The sequence below is a fragment of the Phaenicophaeus curvirostris genome, chromosome 23 (assembly GCF_032191515.1).
Source record: "Phaenicophaeus curvirostris isolate KB17595 chromosome 23, BPBGC_Pcur_1.0, whole genome shotgun sequence".
Taxonomy (NCBI): domain Eukaryota; kingdom Metazoa; phylum Chordata; class Aves; order Cuculiformes; family Cuculidae; genus Phaenicophaeus; species Phaenicophaeus curvirostris.
Genome location: NC_091414.1, coordinates 4956331 through 4974820, shown reverse-complemented (window position 1 = coordinate 4974820; position 18490 = coordinate 4956331). Strand labels below are relative to the sequence as shown.

General features: G+C 45.3%; 2 protein-coding genes across 3 annotated transcripts in view; both read left to right on the top strand.

Annotated features, from left to right (window-relative positions):
• The window catches only part of SRRM1 (serine and arginine repetitive matrix 1), an 83748-nt gene that overhangs the window by 8148 nt on the left and 57110 nt on the right, over window positions 1-18490 (top strand). The window lies entirely within an intron of this gene.
• Window positions 639-16219, top strand: NIPAL3 (NIPA like domain containing 3). Of its 2 annotated transcripts, none has more exons than XM_069875019.1 (13): window positions 639-693; window positions 2155-2554; window positions 4339-4407; window positions 4505-4676; window positions 4779-4838; window positions 5707-5852; window positions 6621-6717; window positions 7941-8076; window positions 8749-8837; window positions 10102-10165; window positions 11319-11413; window positions 12127-12322; window positions 15518-16219. In XM_069875019.1, the coding sequence occupies exons 2-13, from the start codon at window positions 2456-2458 to the stop codon at window positions 15585-15587; spliced, it is 1293 nt and encodes a 430-aa protein (XP_069731120.1). In that variant the 5' UTR covers window positions 639-693; window positions 2155-2455; the 3' UTR covers window positions 15588-16219. The 2 variants fall into 2 exon arrangements, with proteins under 2 accessions (XP_069731120.1, XP_069731122.1); XM_069875021.1 differs by lacking the exon at window positions 15518-16219 and adding an exon at window positions 13389-14943 and having other exon boundaries at window positions 646-693.

The window sequence follows — 18490 nt, the reverse complement described above, 5'->3', positions numbered from 1 at the left end:
TCGCAGACGCGCTCTCAGCGCCGCGCGGGGCGGGCGCGCCCGGTTAAGGTGGCGCTGCCGGTTTTAAGGTGGCGCCCCGGAGCCGCTTTGCACACTCGCCTTAAGGCGGCTCCGGTGGCTGGAGCCGCATCAAGAGCCGCGGCCGGGGAGGACAGGGAGGAGCGGACTCCGGCGGGTGATGCATGGCCCGGGGGCTGCTCGTTCCTTCTCTGAGGACCGGGAAGGGCCCGGCCCGCCGCAGGCGCTCTGCCGGAACCCAGCGCCCTCCTCCCGCCTCCGCACGATCCCGCCCTCAGGCGACTTCCGTCCATTGGCCGGTCCCCGCAGTCAATCGACGGGCTGCGTTCATTGGCCGAGTTAAGACACACCCCCGCAGGAGCTCCGTCCATTGGCTGATTCAGGCCACGCCCCCTCGCTGCAACCAATCGTCAGGCTCCTTCCATAGGCCGGGTCAGGCCACGCCCTCTCCCCGCAGAGGCTCCGTTCATTAGCCGTCAGGCCACGCCCCCTCCCTCAGGGTGTCTCTCCATTGGCCCGCTCAGGTCCCGCCCCCTCCTCGCAGCCAATCGGCGCCTCCGACCCGGCCCCGCCCCCGAGTGGCAGCTGTGCCGGCCAATGGGAGCGGGCGGGGCGGGCGCCGGGCCGGGAGCGGGGCCGGAGCTGAGGTCGCGGCCCGGGCGGCCGGAGGGGCCGGTGAGTGCGGGGCGGCCGGGCCGGGCCGGGCCGGGGCTGGGGTCCCTCCCCTCGCGGCGCGGGGTTGCGCTGTCTCGGTCCCGCAGGCTGGCCGGGAGGTGCGGCCCGGAGAGCGCCTCACGGAGGGACTCGGTGAAGGGTTTAGAGGGGAAGCGTGCGAGGAGCGGCTGGAGTCACTGGGTCTGCTCAGCCCGGAGGAGACTGAGGGGACTCATGGTCTGCGGCTTCCTCACACGGGCAGGAGGAGGAGCAGGCGCTGAGCTCTTCTCTCTGGACCTCAGGGAATGGCAGGAAGATGTCAGGGGAGGGTTAGGTTGGATATTAGGAGCAGGTTCTTCCCCCAGAGGGTGGTGGAGCCCTGGAACAGCTCCCAGGGAAGCAGTCACAGCTCCAAGCCTGACAATATCCCAGCAGCGTTTGGCCAACGCCCTCAGCCCCACGGTGTGAGTGTTGGGGTGTCCTGGGCAGGGACAGGGGCTGAACTCGATGGTCCTTGTGGTTCCTTCGAGGCTTTGGTCGTTCTGTGATTCTGTGAGTTGTGACCCCAGGTCGATCAGCCAGGGTCTGGGTTTGAGGGGCGCTCAGCCGACACCGTGTGTGGCCTTGGAGTGAGCTTAGAGGTATCACTTATCACCTTGGAGGTATCACTTAGAATCATAGAATCATGGAATTATATGGTTGGAAAAGACCTTTGAGATCTAGTCTGATCGTATCTATCTGCCACCAAACCATATCTCTGAGCACCTCATCTGCCCAGCTTTTAAACACCTCCAGGGGTGGAGACTCCATCACTTCCCTACCAGTGCTGAGAACCCTCTTGGTGAAGAAATTCTTCCCAGTGTCTAATCTGAACCTGCCCTGGTGCAACTCGAGGCCATTTCCTCTCATCTTAGAGAGGATCCCACCCCTGGAATGTTTGTACACTCGCATCACCCTCTGTACAAGAGTCTTCCCGCTAGTGTCTGTTGCTCAGGGTTGTTCGTGCTCTGTCAGACGCGTTTGCTGTGTGCGATGCTCTCCAGACACCAGTAATAAGTCTGGCTCCCAGGAGTTTATCCTCCAAGCTCTGTTTGCATGAATTACCCAAATTGACCTCTGTTTGCAGGAAGAGCAGTGCTGTCATCCCCAGTGCGTGGGGCTGGCATGACTCATGCGACGCTTTCCAAACGGCAGGACCTGATGTTAAATGCCAGTTGAATGTGTCACACCTGGGGCCGGGCTCATTTGGGGGCTCTTGTAAAGCAAAAGCTGTGTGAGTTTCTGTGTGGGAAACGGTGAGAAGGCATTTAAACTCTGCTGATACGTGCAGCTGATTATTTAATTCCAAGGACTTTTCTGTGGACTACCCTTCAGCAGCATTTCATTTGGGACTATTGAGATCATTTGATCTAATTATCTCTTTTTTTTCCCCCCTATTCCCCCTCTCCCTTTCCCTCCTCTCCTTTTCCTCCTTTTCCTTAGTGTCACCTTGGAGGGATATAACCTTGCTGCCCCACAGACTCACTGGAAATACGGACTTATCTACACTTCCACCCATGGTGCCCACGCTGTCTCAGTGTAGCCCAGTGGGGAAAGGAGAGCAGTAGGCAGGCTACAGAGCATCTTCTGCTTCATTCAACTAGTTATTGCTTGCCCGAAAAACCAGGATGGGTGGGAAGAAGTGGCACCAAGCTACAGATACAGCAGTTCCAGCAGAGTTTCTTCTCTGAAGAGGTGTTCCAACATCAAAGAAACTGAAAAGCAAACACTCCTATCAACCAAAATGGAAGGAGGCAACAGTCCAAATCTGCAGCTTCAGCAGCTTCCATTGGCCACAGCAGCGGTTTCTGTGCAGCCCCACACTGACTCCTTTTCTTACAAGGTCAGTTTTCTACCCCAGTCTGTCCTTAGAAGGCCCTATCGGTTCATGAAAGCTGAAAAGGCCACTGTATTTTGGTTATTTTTTGCAGAAAGTGTGCTCTGTTTGTATTTAGCTGTGCTGGGAGGGCCCAGTGCATTATACGCTCTATACATAAGCAGTGAGAGAAAGGAAGAGAAACTTTTGGGTTTGAAGAGCTAGACAAAGTGAAGAAAGGGTGTCTGGTGGTTCAAAGACCGTGTGAGCCTCTAAATGTGATTCAGGGCAATAAATTCTGCAGGGTGCCCATACGTCAGTAACTGAGAGCAGATGTTCTAGTCTGCTCTCTGCTCAGTGGTTGAATTTCAGATGGCTCATCCCACAGTCACACAGAGAACCTGCAGCGGAGATGGGATGTGTTGCTGCAGTTCCTCCTTATTCTCCAACTGGGAATGGAGCTGTTCCCTGTTGAATTTCCCCTAAAGCCCTGATTCTGAAGGTGCTCGGAAAATCCCAGCACTGAGGGCTTTTTGTCCCCTGGGAACAGTGCTTTGCTGAGAACACAATCCTAGGTGTAAAGGATGACTAGACTGACGCTGGCTCACAAGCTCTCACAGCTCTGAATTCAATAATCGCAAACTTGTGCTCCACTTGGGGACTTTTCAGCCCAGGCACTGTCTCCTCGACGTCTTCTAACCTGGAATCCAGTTGCTTGACCAGCAAACCATGCTGGCTACGTCTGTGATCACAAGCAACATTTTCTAGCCTACTTTGCTGTCTGTTGTTGGACGATCTCAGGTGTTTTTGAATAAAGCTCCTTGAGTGAATCTTATTTCTGTCCATCCTGACAAAGAGCTGCTTGTTCCACTGACAAGAACTGGGAACCTTAAGGTCCTTGTCTTACTGTGTCTGAGAAGATCAATAATAGTGTATTTGCTGCAAAGGGAGGAATACTAAGGTGAGCTGGGTTATCCCAAATCAATCAAAGGGAAATGCTCCACTGAATCTTGGAGACCTGCACTGAAATAATAACACTTAATGAGATTTAGACAGTTGTTGGAAGAACACAAATACTAAGTGGCCTGGCTTAGCCTCAGGCTCTTCTGTTTACTCCTTGGTTTCCTTTGTGACTCAGCCTGCTTTACACCCTTATTCATTTCAGATTCTGTCTTTAGCCCGTGAGAATTACTGTGGAGCTGGGAAGGGCTTGGGAGCTTACTAGGAGTTGCTACCAGTTGCCTGTTACTTTGGAATAACTGGTTCATATGAAAAGCAAAATAAAATCAGGGATAATCCAACTGCTTCTTCAAGTGGGCTGAATTACTTACTGAACCAGCAGATGGTGTAAGTGGAGAGCAGAATAGTTCATAAAATATGACCCGCAGAATTCAGAGGTCCCTGATCCATGCTCTGCTGAATTCCAGGGCAACAAACACCCTCACAAAAAGAGTTTTTCATGGGAAAGAATGAGTGAATGGGTTGTTGGTTTTAGCTTTATCTTCTTCCTCGCTGAGAAACTGCAAAGAATGCAAATATATGCACACTGACTTGAGTCTCTTGTAGGAAGTGTCTTTGAAAGAAGGTTTGTCTTTCACCTGAGCTCCACAGACTTGGAACACAGCCACAGGGAACTTACCTGAATTGCCCTAGATCCCATAGAAAGGGAGGAAGATAAACAGATTTCATTGTCAGGTGATCCAAGAACTGTTCTAAAAGTCTGCTGTTATCCAAACCGTGCTAAAAGCTTCAACTTCCTTCAGGGTCCAGTGGCTAAATTTAATACCCGTGCGTTTACTTTGTTTTTACAGGAGAACTTGATCGGTGCGTTACTGGCTATTTTTGGGCACCTTGTTATCAGTATTGCACTCAACCTCCAGGTGAGCGTCATGGAGCTGATATCGATCCTGCCTCAATGTCCTATATAAAGAAGCATCGAGCATGCCAAAGCTTCTTTGCCTTTCTTTTCTTTTCTAGAAATACAGCCACATCCGACTGGCAGGTTCCAAAGACCCCCGAGCCTACTTCAAAACCAAGACTTGGTGGTCTGGACTGTTTCTGCTGGTGCTGGGAGAGCTGGGAGTGTTTTCTTCTTATGCCTTTGCTCCTCTCTCGCTGATCGTGCCACTCAGTGCAGTGTCTGTTATAGGTAAGGGGGAAAAGAGACAGTGGCCAGACAAGCCTGAGTGTGTTCCACTGTGAGATCGCTGGACTGATACCTAACTCACTGTTTCTCTCTCCTTTTTCATAGCTAGTGCAATCATAGGAATTATATTTATTAAAGAAAAATGGAAGCCCAAGGATTTTTTGAGTAAGTTCCGCAGTTCCTTTTCATTTTTCCTCTCTGTTTACAAGCTGTTCAACACACAGCAGGGCCTCTCAGGAATCAAAATTAGAAGGATGGGGAGATCTCCATAATCTATAGTACCTCTTCAAAGAAATGTGTCATCTTCTATGAAAAAATTTTTCATGGAAGGGGTCATTGGGCAGTGGCAGAGGCTGCCCAGGGAGGGGGTTGATTCACCTTCCCTGGAGGGGTTTAAAAGATGAGGTGCTGAGGGGCATGGTTTAGTGATTGATAGGAATGGTTGGACTCCATGATCCAGTGAGTCTTTTCCAACCTAGTGATTCTGTGATTCTCTGCTTTTTGTTAAAAATAGATTTCTTTTGGGCTTTTTTTCCAACTTGTGCCACATGACCTGAATCTCACAGGTTTTAGAAATATGTGGAAATGGTGTTTGTTTGCAGGATTGGTGAATTTTGGTTCTCTGGGCTGAAGCTGCAGCCTAGGGTCTTGATTCTACAATAATGCAGGCATGACTGAACCAGCCAGATTCCATACACGTGCAAGCTTTTGCAGAACTGGGGCGTTCATTCTTCTACTTCCTAGAAAATGAGCTGTGGGCAGTGCCAGGCAGGATAAGCCCCAGGTGCAGATCTTGTCACTCCAGTTTGTTTAGCAGATGCTACCTGGTATGAGCTGTTTTTAACTCACAGCACACACATTGCCTGGGGTGTTTCTCGTTCTAATCTTTTGAAAGTGAGGCAGAGGAATGAATCAGAGGAATGTGCATGATGTCACTGATGGCCACTGTGCATGTTTGATATTAATTCTGTGCATCCACACTAACCCACTAACTGTTTCCTCGCTTTTTTTTTTTGTCCTTTCGTTGCCGAAGGGCGCTATGTTTTGTCCTTTGTAGGCTGTGGTTTGGCAATTGTTGGAACTTATCTGCTGATAACATTTGGACCTAATAGTCATGAGAAGATGACAGGAGAAAATATCACTAGGCATCTAGTGAGCTGGCCATTTCTGTTGTACATGGTAAGAGGGCCCATAAAACGTGGGGCAGTTTTCTGCTGTGTGCCTGGTTGGGAATTTCATTGAAAGCATTTTTCATTATTTTTTGGTTGCTCGAAATAGTCCTTGTACTTGCTAATGAACCTAGGCCAGCTTTTCTCAGCATCGGACCCACATGGACACATGCATGCTTAATTTGGAACTCTCCCATTCTTTCTCTGAATTATTTTGTTAGGACATAAATATCTTTAACTGAAAAGCTCTAAAATAGCTTGCTTGCTCCCTGATCTACAAGCTTCAACCTGTGGCAGTTGCTCTTTGTCACCATCAGAGGTGTCCAAATACTGTGCTTGCATCTGGGCTTTTCTAGACTGGGTTTCTCTGAAGCCATTGATTTCTCATTGAAAATCTTATGAAATCTGTCATTTTTTTTTAATGGGGATAAGTTTGGCTGTTAACCTCAGACGGGAGCTCCAGGGACCACTTAAAGAACCCCGTTATGGAAAGCAGGCTGAGATCTCTGATGTGAATGTTCTGTCAGGATTCTTTGATTTGCTGCTTTACCAGGAATGTAATGTCAAAAGTGTCCATGTTTCCTGTTCCGCAAGGAGCTATTGAATAGCTCATCCAATTAGAATCTCAGATCATGCTAAATTTGATCTATAATTGTGGAGGATCCTCATTTTCATTCAATTTTCCCTTGGCGTAAATGTTTGACTGGCTCAGAATCCCATTTACTGCCACCCCCAAATACCCCGCGTTTCTTAATATTCTTATTTCTCTCTTTTATAGCTTGTGGAGATCATCCTGTTCTGCCTGTTGCTGTATTTCTACAAGGAGAAGAATGCAAACTACATTGTAGTTATTCTTCTGCTGGTAGCTTTACTGGGTAAGTGGATGTGCACTCGTAAGATCTTCTCACACTAAACTGCAGTAACTGAAGCATCTATGACACAGGGAATTACGTCGAGGCAATTAGTCATAAAATTCACCAATCTGCTCTAGAAATATTACTGCAAATTAGATGAATCCAATGCCCTGCAGAGATTCTTAGGATCTTTGTGAATGACCTTTGAACAATTAAGAATTATTTCCCATAAGGAGGAACAATCTGCCCAATACTGGAAGTGCAAGTTATTTATTAACATTCTTAATCTGTGGATGCAAAGCCTGGTGCGATATCCAATCTGTTCAGTGGATAAGGAAGGCAGTTTCAGGGGATGAGGCAGAATATTTGACCTACAAGAATCTTCTTGGCTCTGGGAAGATTTGCTGTATGGCTAAAGAAATGATAAATCCTCTGCCATGCCAGTTTGTCCCTATTTAAACCGGGAGAGCCTCTGGGCACAGGGTCAAAGGATACTTTTGATATCCTCACAGCCCACAGCAGGATCCCACAGTGACTTTGGAAAGGTCAGGATTTCACTTGTACCTTTCTTCACATCACTCTTTTTTGTTTTGATTTGGTTTGGGTTTTTTTTAAGAAACTGTAATCAATTAAACTTTAATAAAGTATGAATAATATCAAGGCAGTGATGCAGTCTGATGTGCTGTTGAGTCTGTGTCACAGTCCTCAATTTTTACTATTTATGCAGCTTCAGTTAATGGCAGTGTCTTTTCTTTTGTCTTTTTGTGAACTGTTTGGGGCTGGGTTTCAGCAACTGATGCCTCAGAGGCTGTGTGAATTATAGACAAAGCTGTCCTCGTTCTGAACACCCTAGCTTGTGCTTTCAAGAAATGGAAAGGAAGCGACCCTTTCTGATTCTTGTTTTGAAAACTGCCTTGGCCCTGTTAGCCAAGCCGATATGGCATCGGAAATGAAAACCTGTATCCTTCCATAACACTGTTCAAACACTTAAACAAGCCAGTAAATGCTTCTTGTCCTGTAGACAAGAGAAATGTGATACAAAAAGGTGAAGCAATTTATTGAAGGTCATTCTGGTGAAGCTGGGAATGAAACCGGCAGAGGTGGGGATAAAATATGTGGTTTGCGTCCCTTGTTTGGCCTGGCAAAAGGAGGGTTCAAGTGCTTGTAGATCTCTGTTTTGTTTGCAGCTGCCAGTCATGCGTGGCACAGCGGTGCTCCAGCTGAATCTTGGTAAATGTTCACAGGTTCCATGACTGTTGTGACCGTGAAGGCTGTGGCTGGCATGATCGTTGTCTCCATACAAGGGAACTTACAGCTTGACTACCCTATCTTTTATATCATGCTGGTGTGCATGATTGCTACAGCAATCTTCCAGGCAATGTAAGACCTTCACTCTCTTTTTGTCTCTAATTGTGCTGGTTTCAGTGGATCAGTAGTTAGTGGGATGTTTGTTAGCCATTCTAAGAACGCCGAGTAAGTTTTAGGAGAAGCATTATCCATTCTCTTCTATGACCTGCCCTCAAATCCATGTCACGGGAGCCTGGGATAGTGATGTTCTTTGCTTTTCTGTGTAGTGATGCTGCCGATTAGTTTCAATGCCAAATTTATATATCGTTCATGTATTTGCAAAACACAGTTAGGAATGAAACGGTGGCAAACTGAACACAGCGTCTGTGCATTGGCTGAAATGGAAGTGCAGAACCAGAGGTAGTGATGGTGTGTCTCTTGTCCTTTCCTCTTTACTTAGAATAACATAAAAAGCTGGTAGCAGGGGGCATAAAGAGCTATTCAAAATGTGAGTGGCGTTCTCGCCTTGGTCAGTGGCAGTAATTTCACTGCCTTTCGTACAGCTATAAGGCTCACTCTTCTATCATTTATATTAATTTCAAGGGATGCTGCTGCACGTTTAGTGAAAGGAGAATAAAGTTTCTTAAATGTACACATCACTTGAAAAGTGTTTCCAAAAAGGAGGCTGTACAAGTCCATGCTAACTGCTGTACAATGTGAGTGTCCTTCCCAGCTCAACCCCTGTTGTCTGTTATTTCACTGCAGATTTTTAGCTCAAGCCTCCCAGCTGTACGACTCATCCCAGATCGCCAGCATCAGCTACATCTTGTCCACAACAGTGGCAATCACAGCAGGTAACCATGCACAGTGTGGTGCAAAAGATTTGGAAAAACAGTTCTCAGTTGCAGACAAGGAAGGTGAATACTCAGCAAGATGATGACTTGTATTTTCCTGTCATCTCTCTTCGGCAGCTGGCTTTATTTCATACAAAAAATGCAAATAATCCCATTAGCCTGTTGAAATTTTTTGTTAAGTTCTGTCATGTTTGAAGTAGACAGAACTTAACGTTTGAGGCTGTGTTAGTCACACCACGCTAGTGCTTAGGAAAGGAGGGTGATTTATGCTTTTGGACGTGCAACCGGAATACACAGCTAACATTTCTCCTTGCGTCATTTTATCTGGATTTTGTTAAGAAGTATGTGATACAGCATATAAATATATTTCCTTCCTCCGTACAGAGGTTACAGTTCTCTTCCCGAAAGCCTTGCTTGCGTTATATCTAGGATACAGCTGCTCACAACTTTATTGGCACTTTTCTTTCTGAGCAGTTTACTCCAGGTCCAGCCCTTGCCCATGCAGGAAAAGCTTTGTCTGCATGAACAAAGATGAGCATTTAAATCCCTCTTAGGCTTCCAACCGGACAAGCAACCTTTTTAAAGTTGTGTTGTTGGCAGTTAGACGTGTGAGCAAAACTGGGGAAAAGCCCAATCAAACCACTACCGCAGCACTGGAGAAAGTGCATCTACCTGCCAGTGGTGGCTGCTATCAGTGTAAATAGCAGTGCTTCTCTAGATATATGATGGCAATCGCTCCCCCTGTGAATTACACATTGCCTTTCAACGCTCTTCTTTGATGTCATGAGACAGCATGGCCTACTCTTTGGCTAAAATTTATTTCCTATCATGTCCCAGGCCATATGCTGCTCTCAGATTCATCTTCTTATTTACATTCCTTCAATTGGAAATGGAAAGAGTAGGAGCCAGAAAGCTTCTCCTCTTGACACCCTGGACGCCAAGGACGCTTGTCATCTCGTGGGTTTGAGCTGTGTGCAGGTGTCTCAGATCAGGAGGTTGCTGTGCTGCTGTACAGATTTACTGTTGTCTGTATTAGTTATGCCAATATGACTATTTTGATAGTGAAATTCTAAAAGATTTGACAATAAATTGTGTTCAAGTATAAATCAGTCCACTTTTTTCTATTTTAAGATCATTAAAAACCAAAGGTGGTGCCTGTAAAAATAGGAACCTGACGTTATTTGTTTTCAGGAGAGATTAGTGCTGGAGATGTAGCGCTGATAGCTCATGTGAGAAAGATGTCATTAATTATTTCTTTTTAAAGGAGCAACTTTTTACTTGGACTTCACTGGTGAAGATGTTCTCCATATATGTATGTTTGCCCTCGGGTGAGTGGTTAAAGTTTCCGTAATAGAAAACTGGAAAGTGTTTCTTTATGTGACTAAAATTTTTAAAATGCCCATCTGTCTGTCCACGCTGGAGGTATGTTCTGTCTGGGAGATGACAGACTGAACACGCTTTCTCTGTTGGAGCAGGTGCTGGCTTACAGAGGTCAGCATCCTGTCTGAGTGATGACGGACGCTCTGGAGGAATCCTGTAATGCTGTTATGCCTAATTGTACAACATTAAACACTAAATCCCTTACTGACTGGAGATCGGCTTGGATGTTGATGCGTGTGGTCTGTTTTTCAAGCCACATGCTGAATGGGGCTTTGAGCAACCTGCTCCAGTGGGAGGTGTCCCTGCCCATGGCAGGGGGTTGGAACTAGATGGGCTTTGAGGTCCCTTCCAACCCAAACCATTCCATGACTATATGATTGATTCTATGAATCAACAATTGCAGAATAATCAAAAGAAGGCATCTCTGAGAGATCTATTTCAGGTTTTGTTGTGAGCCTCCACTGAACTGTGACTGCACTTGTGCAGCCCTGTTTTTTAGGGCACAGGCACTCACACGATGCAGATACGATCAGTAAAACATTTGCTGTGTAACTTGGTATTTACTCCCAGAACAATATCTCAATGAGATCAGCTTTCCATAATCGGAGGACATTCTGAAATATCTGTCAGATTCATACATAAAGAAACAATGGGGAGATTAATGCTATGAGCTGTGCCTTTCTCTGTCAACACACTGTAAAAATCAGGATAAACAGTTGTTAGTGTGCTTACTGATGGGAAGCCTTTCAAAGGTCAGGCTGCTAAATCCTGGAAATCCATCAAAGAAAACCAAATTTTGATATGCTTCCTCTCCCCTTTAGTTAGTCAAGTTTAATTAATTAATTAATCAACAAGAAAACTTTTCCCTGGGAATTTGTAAACAAAAGGTGAGATTGTTCTGATTGCTGGGTGGAATTCAATATAGCTGAGGAGGGTTTTTCAGCTGAGACGGTTCCCTGTAATTCCAACTTCACAATTCTTTCACTTCCGATTTGGAATTCTTTATGGTACTACCAGATAGGCACTTGAAATAAGCAACGTGCAACACTACATCCTCTTCAATATCACAGCTGTCTCAGCAGATCTTCTCTTCTCTCTTAGGTGCCTCATAGCATTCCTAGGTGTCTTCCTGATCACAAGAAATAGGAAGAAACCTGTGCCATTTGAACCTTACATATCGATGGATGCTATGCCAGGTAACAGTAAAACCACAGTGGTTTATCCATCTCTCTTAAGCTTAGCATGAAAGCTTCAGCTTTCGTCTCTGTTAAGTTTCTGGATCGGTCAGGGGGCTGTGTTGTCTTCTAGGTTTTTATCTCGTTTGCTTGGCCCTTGTGAGGGGTACATGGGTTTTGCATGGAGCAGAGAAGAGGTGATGTCCCACTCGGATGCAGCTTGTGCTGGATCCTCCAACACCAGGGGGGTCTCAATGATCCAGTGGGTCCTTTCCAACCTAGTGATTCTATGATTCTATGTCAAACACTGTCAGAGCAGCCTTGTCCACTTGGCTGCTGGGAAGATGAACCAGTTTGGAGCATGTGCTTTAGGGTCAGCCTTGGTCTCCATCCAGCAGGAAGAAACAAGGACTGGGGAAGACTGAGTTGTGCTGCAAGGGACAGAGGCCAGGGGAGCAGAAATTTCTTTTGGGAAGTAGTGCTAAACTCTTCCTGGTGAGCTGTATAAAAGATACACGGCACTTGATAAATGACTGACTGCCATCTCTCATTCACTTGAGGGTCATTTCTCCATTAGCTGCTTTAATGCTAAGCAGGAAAACATTACGGCTTTCAATTAGCACTTGAGGAACTGATGAGCCACGTATCGTGAACCCCGAGCCTGCGCACTTTGGTGATTTAACAGACTGCACTTTTGTTCCTAAGCATTTAATGTCTGTCTTTGCTCTTTTCAGGCATGCAGAACATGCACGATAAAGGGATTGCAGTTCAGCCTGACCTTAAAGCTTCTTTTTCCTACGGTGCCCTAGAGAACAATGACAACATGCCAGAAATTTATACTCCAGCTACATTACCAATTGTGCAGGAGCAACACGGTTCCAAAGGAGTTTCTGCTCCACCTTATCGGGTGCTGGAGCACAGCAAAAAGGAGTGAGTGACCTTTAAGGGACTTATTTAAATTGTCAGAAGTGTGACCTTTATTTATTTACCCATTAAAATATAAGCAAGCGTAAAACCAATGACTTTAAAGCTCATCTCAAATTTAACTTTCAAGGCTGATTATTCAAATAAACAACTCTATAGTTGTGAAGTTGAGAGTATTCATCTTGGCAAGGAGTAAATCACAGTTCTCACTGAAGGCTGCTGTCTGGATCCATTAAATGGTGAGTGCGGTATCATGGCAATATGAAACTGGTGAGATAGCAGATGCTGTGAAAACGTAGAGCTGTTTGAAGAGCGGTGACTGTGCAGTTTTTAGTCCTGCTGGGAGTGGGTTTATCTCTGAACAGAAGTTTTCAGGAGTTGCTCACAGAGAGAGGAGAGCAGGATTTCATCTGTCATATACAGAGACTGTGATGGATTTTCAGAAGAGCTGTAAATCCTCACGTCTCTGGCGTGACCACCGAACTACCTTAATATGGCAATAAAATGTGATTGTTTTCAAGCACGAACACGGCAATTGACTGTGTCTTTAGAGCAGCATAATTGGTTCAAGTAAACAAGCTACTTCATTCCTCCAGAACACGAATCTTGGGCACATCCTGTAGCAACACACGCACCGTGCGTGATTGGTTTTGTAGCATCTCTGGATTACACGGCCTCTTGGGACACAGATTATTTGTCACTTTTCTGGTTTCATAGCAGGAGCTTTGAATTGGATTTAATGGTGCAGGGGGAGCACTGTAACATACAAAAGCAAGAAAAAATGAGAATAGTAATCTGACTGATATCTGCTGCGATTTTTTTGTACTTCTTCATGAGGTCCTATCACTTTTGTTGGGTTTCTTTTCTGAGGCAGAATTTCCAACTTTATTTAGTGGCCTTAAATGCTTAAAGGTGTGACATTCCTTAGTTAAAAAGCCCAGTCCAGGTGTTGTAGGCTGTGGTGTCCTCACCTTTTATTTCTTTAAAAAAAGAAGAAAAAATTGTGCACAGTCCAGCACACAGGACTGAGAATAAATGGAGCATTGTGTACTTGTGATATTTATCTTTCCAGCTTCCCAGAGATGGCCAGAAGCTGATATAAAAGGAGAATAGACATGGAGGGGGGGGAATTTGTCAAGTGAAAAGGACAAAGTACAGCATTCACTGGCACATGCAATGAATGGTGGTGCTGTGATATCATCATCTTCTCTAAAAGCCATTGTTTTGCTGGGAAACAAAATATTAAGTCTGTTCGGTGTGTCTTGGGCTGTGTGCATGGTGGAGCGTCCCCAGGGCCTTAGAAGACTTTATTTGAAATGAACAGTGCTTGTGTTCTGCACATTTTTTAAGTGGTTACTCTGACACCAAGGGGTTTGGGAGGATCTTGGACTTGGCAATAGTGGCTTTCTGCAATTTTTTTTTTTTTTATTGACTCTTGACCTGTTTCTGTTCACACTACCAAAAATTTCCAACTCCCCTGACTTGTGTATAGCTATGACAACAGAATTCATCTTTCATATACGTTTGCTTTGCCAACTACAAATATTAATTCAGTTGGGAAATAGTTGAGATTTCTTTGGCATTTTTGTGCAGCTTAGAAAAATTATAACCCTCCCTCTCCCCGCTACAAAGAGTGGATGCCTCGTGGCAGTACGTGTACCAGTATGTGAAGTTTCTTCACCAACTTGGCGTGTCTGACAATTCAGATCTTATCAGTGGCATCCCCGTACAGTACAGCTTCTGAAACCTTAGCAACAGCGTTTCTTTTGCCCTCAATACTTTTTGTGTTTAAGTAAAACAACAATGTTAATGGGCTAATACTGCCAGCACATTGTGGGACTTGGCAGCGATGCTGATTTAATACCTTTGGCTTTGCATCCCTGGTAGTTGATTGTTTGTGAATTTATGTGCAGCTTTTGTTCAGTATCACCACAAAACAAAGTAGAACAGGGGAGGCTAAATGGGAAGGGTACAAGAATGCTGGCATTTCTTATCTCTTTCCTTTTAATCAGTGAGGCAGGGGCTGTTTTGACCTGTTAGTTCTGAAACCAGAGACATACTGTTTTAAAACAAGCTGTGCTAAACCATGCATAGCTACAAACTACTTTTTACGTGGTGATAGTCTCTGGGTTTCATTATTATATTTGTTGCTGTGGTATAAAATAATTAATCAGAAGCACCCAGTGTTTTGCTGTTGACTCCTATTATGTGTAACAGAAGGTCGTTTTCTCAGTTCTGAATTTTTCAGTAGGTATTTAAAAACTGCAATTGACTGCTGTGCAGACTTTGTAGCTGGTAAATGCTGGTCAGGTTTTTTCTCCTCATCCTTGGACCCGACATCGTGAGAGGCAGACACAGAGCACTTCTCCAGGGGCAGAGTGCTGCTCAGACACTGAACCCCTGCTTGTGCTTCTTTCTGGGCTGCTCTCCAGCCCAATTCTGTGATTCTCCAGAGCCCTGCAGCCTAAGCACTGCCCAATTACTGGCCCAGCCTTCCTCTCTCCCAGAGAGCCCTCAGCTGTGGGCACAGGGCAGTCTTCCATTCTGGCTGAAATTTCCTCCACCCATAACCAAGGCTTTTGTATTATGCTGTTTTGGCCTTTTTTTCCCCCCCCCAAAGACTCTTGCCTTTAGTCATGCTTTGCATAACTTTGTGTTATCTCTGTGCGTTTGAATACTTCTGTTTAATAATGACAGTTCCCTTTAACTGCAGCAAGACTTGCTTTTGTAAAGTTCCTGACAAAGGCCTCCAAGATGTCTTTCTGAGCACATAAATGACAATATTTTTGATGATGTCATGCCCCATCAGTTGAGCCCCAGGTGTTCTTTTTGCTGTGAACCTCAACTCAGTGCACTGATGTTTTGAGGGTTGCATTTGGCTGCGTTGGCCACCGTGAGAGTGGTTGGAAACTGCCAGGCTGCAGCTCTCTCCTGCCTGCTGCCTATGTTCAATACTTGAATTTTAAAATGTGAGAGTTTTTTGTATCTTATGTACTTCCCCCTTTCTTGCTCTTCCTCTCAAGCTTGCAAAAGATGTTATTGCTGCTCTTCAGCACGGTCTTAGAGCTTCCCTCTCACCGTGGTGCTGAGAAGACAAAACCAAGGGCCCCTTGAACCCAGACATCTGTGTGACTTCTGCAGTGTCTGACAGAAGGGAGGGTACAGCTCAGGATCAAAATAAACTCTGTATTCCCCTTCTAGTTCAGAGCTTACAGACCACAAACAGGAAGCTATTTGTACCCCAAAGTCTGTATTTGTTGGTTTGAGGTGACAATGTCCCTGCCTGTGGTTGCAGCAAACACAGCTCAACAGCACATGAAGATTTAAAGGAGAGGAGCCCTGTGCTGCATTCTGGTCCTTGCAGCATGAAAAATAACCTGCTGTGTACAGCACCTTAATGTGTATGTCAGAACTTCAGTTCCCCCAGGGCTGATCCCAGAGAGGCAGCAAAATATGCTTAGATTTCCAGATGCGCAGCATTTTCAGCATCAGGAGCTGGAAAACTGTGCGCAAAAAAATCAGCGGCCTGCTGTTTCATTCACTAAACTGTAGTATAGCTCCTCAACTCTTATCTCCTGGCTGCTTTATCGAATGTGAACTGACATCTGTTACTTCCACACTGTGTGGCTTCTCAATGCACCAGAGCACTTAATGCATTCTCAGTGTGTATCTTACCTGTAAGTTATTGCTGTGGAATGCAGCACCTCTGCTGGCTGAATGTACAAAACGATCTGCCCACGCCAGTCCTTTGTTCACATTTAAATGTGTAAATAAATCAAGCTTTACAGTATTGGACTACGAAGATAACTGCTTAATTTTCATAAGCAATGTTGCATGTCTGTTTAATTCTATTTGTCTTTCAGGTGAGACCTTTGGAAATGAAACTTAATAAAAGATTGTGGTAAAACCCATTGAATTCTGGCCTGCTCCATACTCTTGGAATAGCTTTAACTGGCCATAAATATCTTGAGAGAAGTTAAGACGACTTAGTTTACTACCAGAAATACTATGAGTATTCAAAGAACTGGGGTTTTTAACAGGATACCAGTAAATGAAAAGCAGATTCATACAACTGATGTTTGGGGCTGCAGCATCACGCATGCTTGCATTTCTTACAGAAGTCTCCAAACATTTGGTGTCAGCTTTAGGAATTATGCAATTTACTTCAAAATCTTAGTTTTACAGGACCTCAATAAAACACCCTGGCATCCATTATTTCAGAGAAGAGATTGAAAGTATGATCCCAGTATGGCCTAAGGGGAGGAGAGAGGCATAAGATGAGCTGTTACATTATTGGTGGCCTGACTCACGATTTTTGCAGGGCTGAATAATGACACTGAGGCACCAGTGCACTTCTCTGAGAGAGTAGAGATCTCTCATACCAGTTGGGAACGCTGGGTGTAGGAGACACCGTCCTTCCAATACAGGATAGCAGGTACCGGATTGCCGGAGCAGACAGCTTCAGTGCATCTCCTAACAATGCCCTTAAGAGAAACACAGTCATAAACTTAGAATATTGACAATGTAGCTTTATTGAATGCTTGCCAACTTAATTAACGCTCACCATATGGGTTTCAGTCCCTGGGGACAAGCAGAAGATAACCCTCAGGTTGCTTTTAATTAAATGTACCCCTTGGGGTCCCAGACCACAAATGGATAAAGAAAGAAAGCAGCCTTATCCTTGCTGGTGTTAAAACTGTGCTTTGTACAGGCCCCTGGATACAAGTCTTGCGACACTGGCCAGCACTTCTAGAAAGCTTGTGGAAGCATCACACCTAAGCCCCCGGAGTTTCTGGTGAATGTGACAAAAAATACTTGGTTAACATACGTGGTTTAAGGGTTAGTGTGTTGTATCTGAGACAGTTGTGTCAAGTGCCAGTAGAAGGACGTGGCAATCAAGCCAGATGTCAGTAGTATTACAAAATGCATGGTATAAAAAGAGGCGCTATTACAAAAAAAGTATCTAAAATGTGACATGGACACAAATGTTGGCAGTTTGCAGTACTAAAGCAGAAAATATTGCTGGCCAGGGAGGAAAACTGTGGTGTGAAATAAATAAAGCATGTGATTGCAGGAAGGAAAGGCTGAGGTAATCAGGAAGAACCAATTGCCACCTCAAATTGCACTGCATCTAAATTGCAGAATCCCTGATCTGCACAGGTGAGACTGATCTTGCCTTTCTGAAAGTGAATTCTGCTAGGCCCTGTTTTCTTACAAGGGAAAGATCTGTGCTGTGGGCAAACAAATCACAAGCCTGATAAAAACCAACAAGCATTTCAACCTCAGAAATGTTGGTGTTTATGTCAAAAATCCTAACTGCCTTCTGGCTTTCCAAGTGAGGACAAAGCTGGGAACTAAATATCTGTGTCATTGAATAGTTTTGTGGAAAAACACATACAACCAAAAAAAAAAAAAGATGTTGGTTTGTGCTTTCTGTAGATGTCAACATTCACAAGCAGTGGTTTGTCATGCAATTCAGAAGAGCTCTGTCTCAAATCTTCTCATCACTCCAAGAGACACACACTGTCACTGCTTCCATCTGGCAACTGCCTGAACATGTCCACCACCCAGGGCCAGCTGCAAAGGAAAAACAATGAACTCCAGCCACTATCTCAGAGCATCCATGGGCTTTTGGCTGTGGGAATCCTCTCAGAGAGCACAAAGCACGGTCACTGTGCTCTGCGCTAGCTCCACAGCTGCTATTCTGGGCTTTAGCATCCAAGGTCTCACCAGCATCCAGCCATCTCCTCCCTCAGGTCTCCTTCAATTAAAAACACAGAACCATGGAATAGTTTGGGTTGGAAGAGCAATGTACAGCTTTGGAATCGATTCCCATCCCTCTGAACTCAGGAAATCCATCCCTCCGGGCCAGGCAGGCGGTGGGAGCCCCTCGCCTCACATCAATACGTTTCACACCACTCGCTTGCCCACAGCGCTTCATGCCCTTTGTTGTGGAGACCCCCAGGCAGAACAAGCCTGAAAGCAGCTGAAAATGTCAATGGTCCAATGTCCAGATGGAGACCTGTGACAAGTAGTGTCCCTCAGGGGTCCATACTGCAACCAGTGCTATTTAGTATCTTCATCAATATTACAGTGAGATCAAGTGCGCCCTCAGCAAGTCCGCAGATGACACCAAGCTGAGAGGTGTAGTTGCTACACAAGAAGGATGGGATG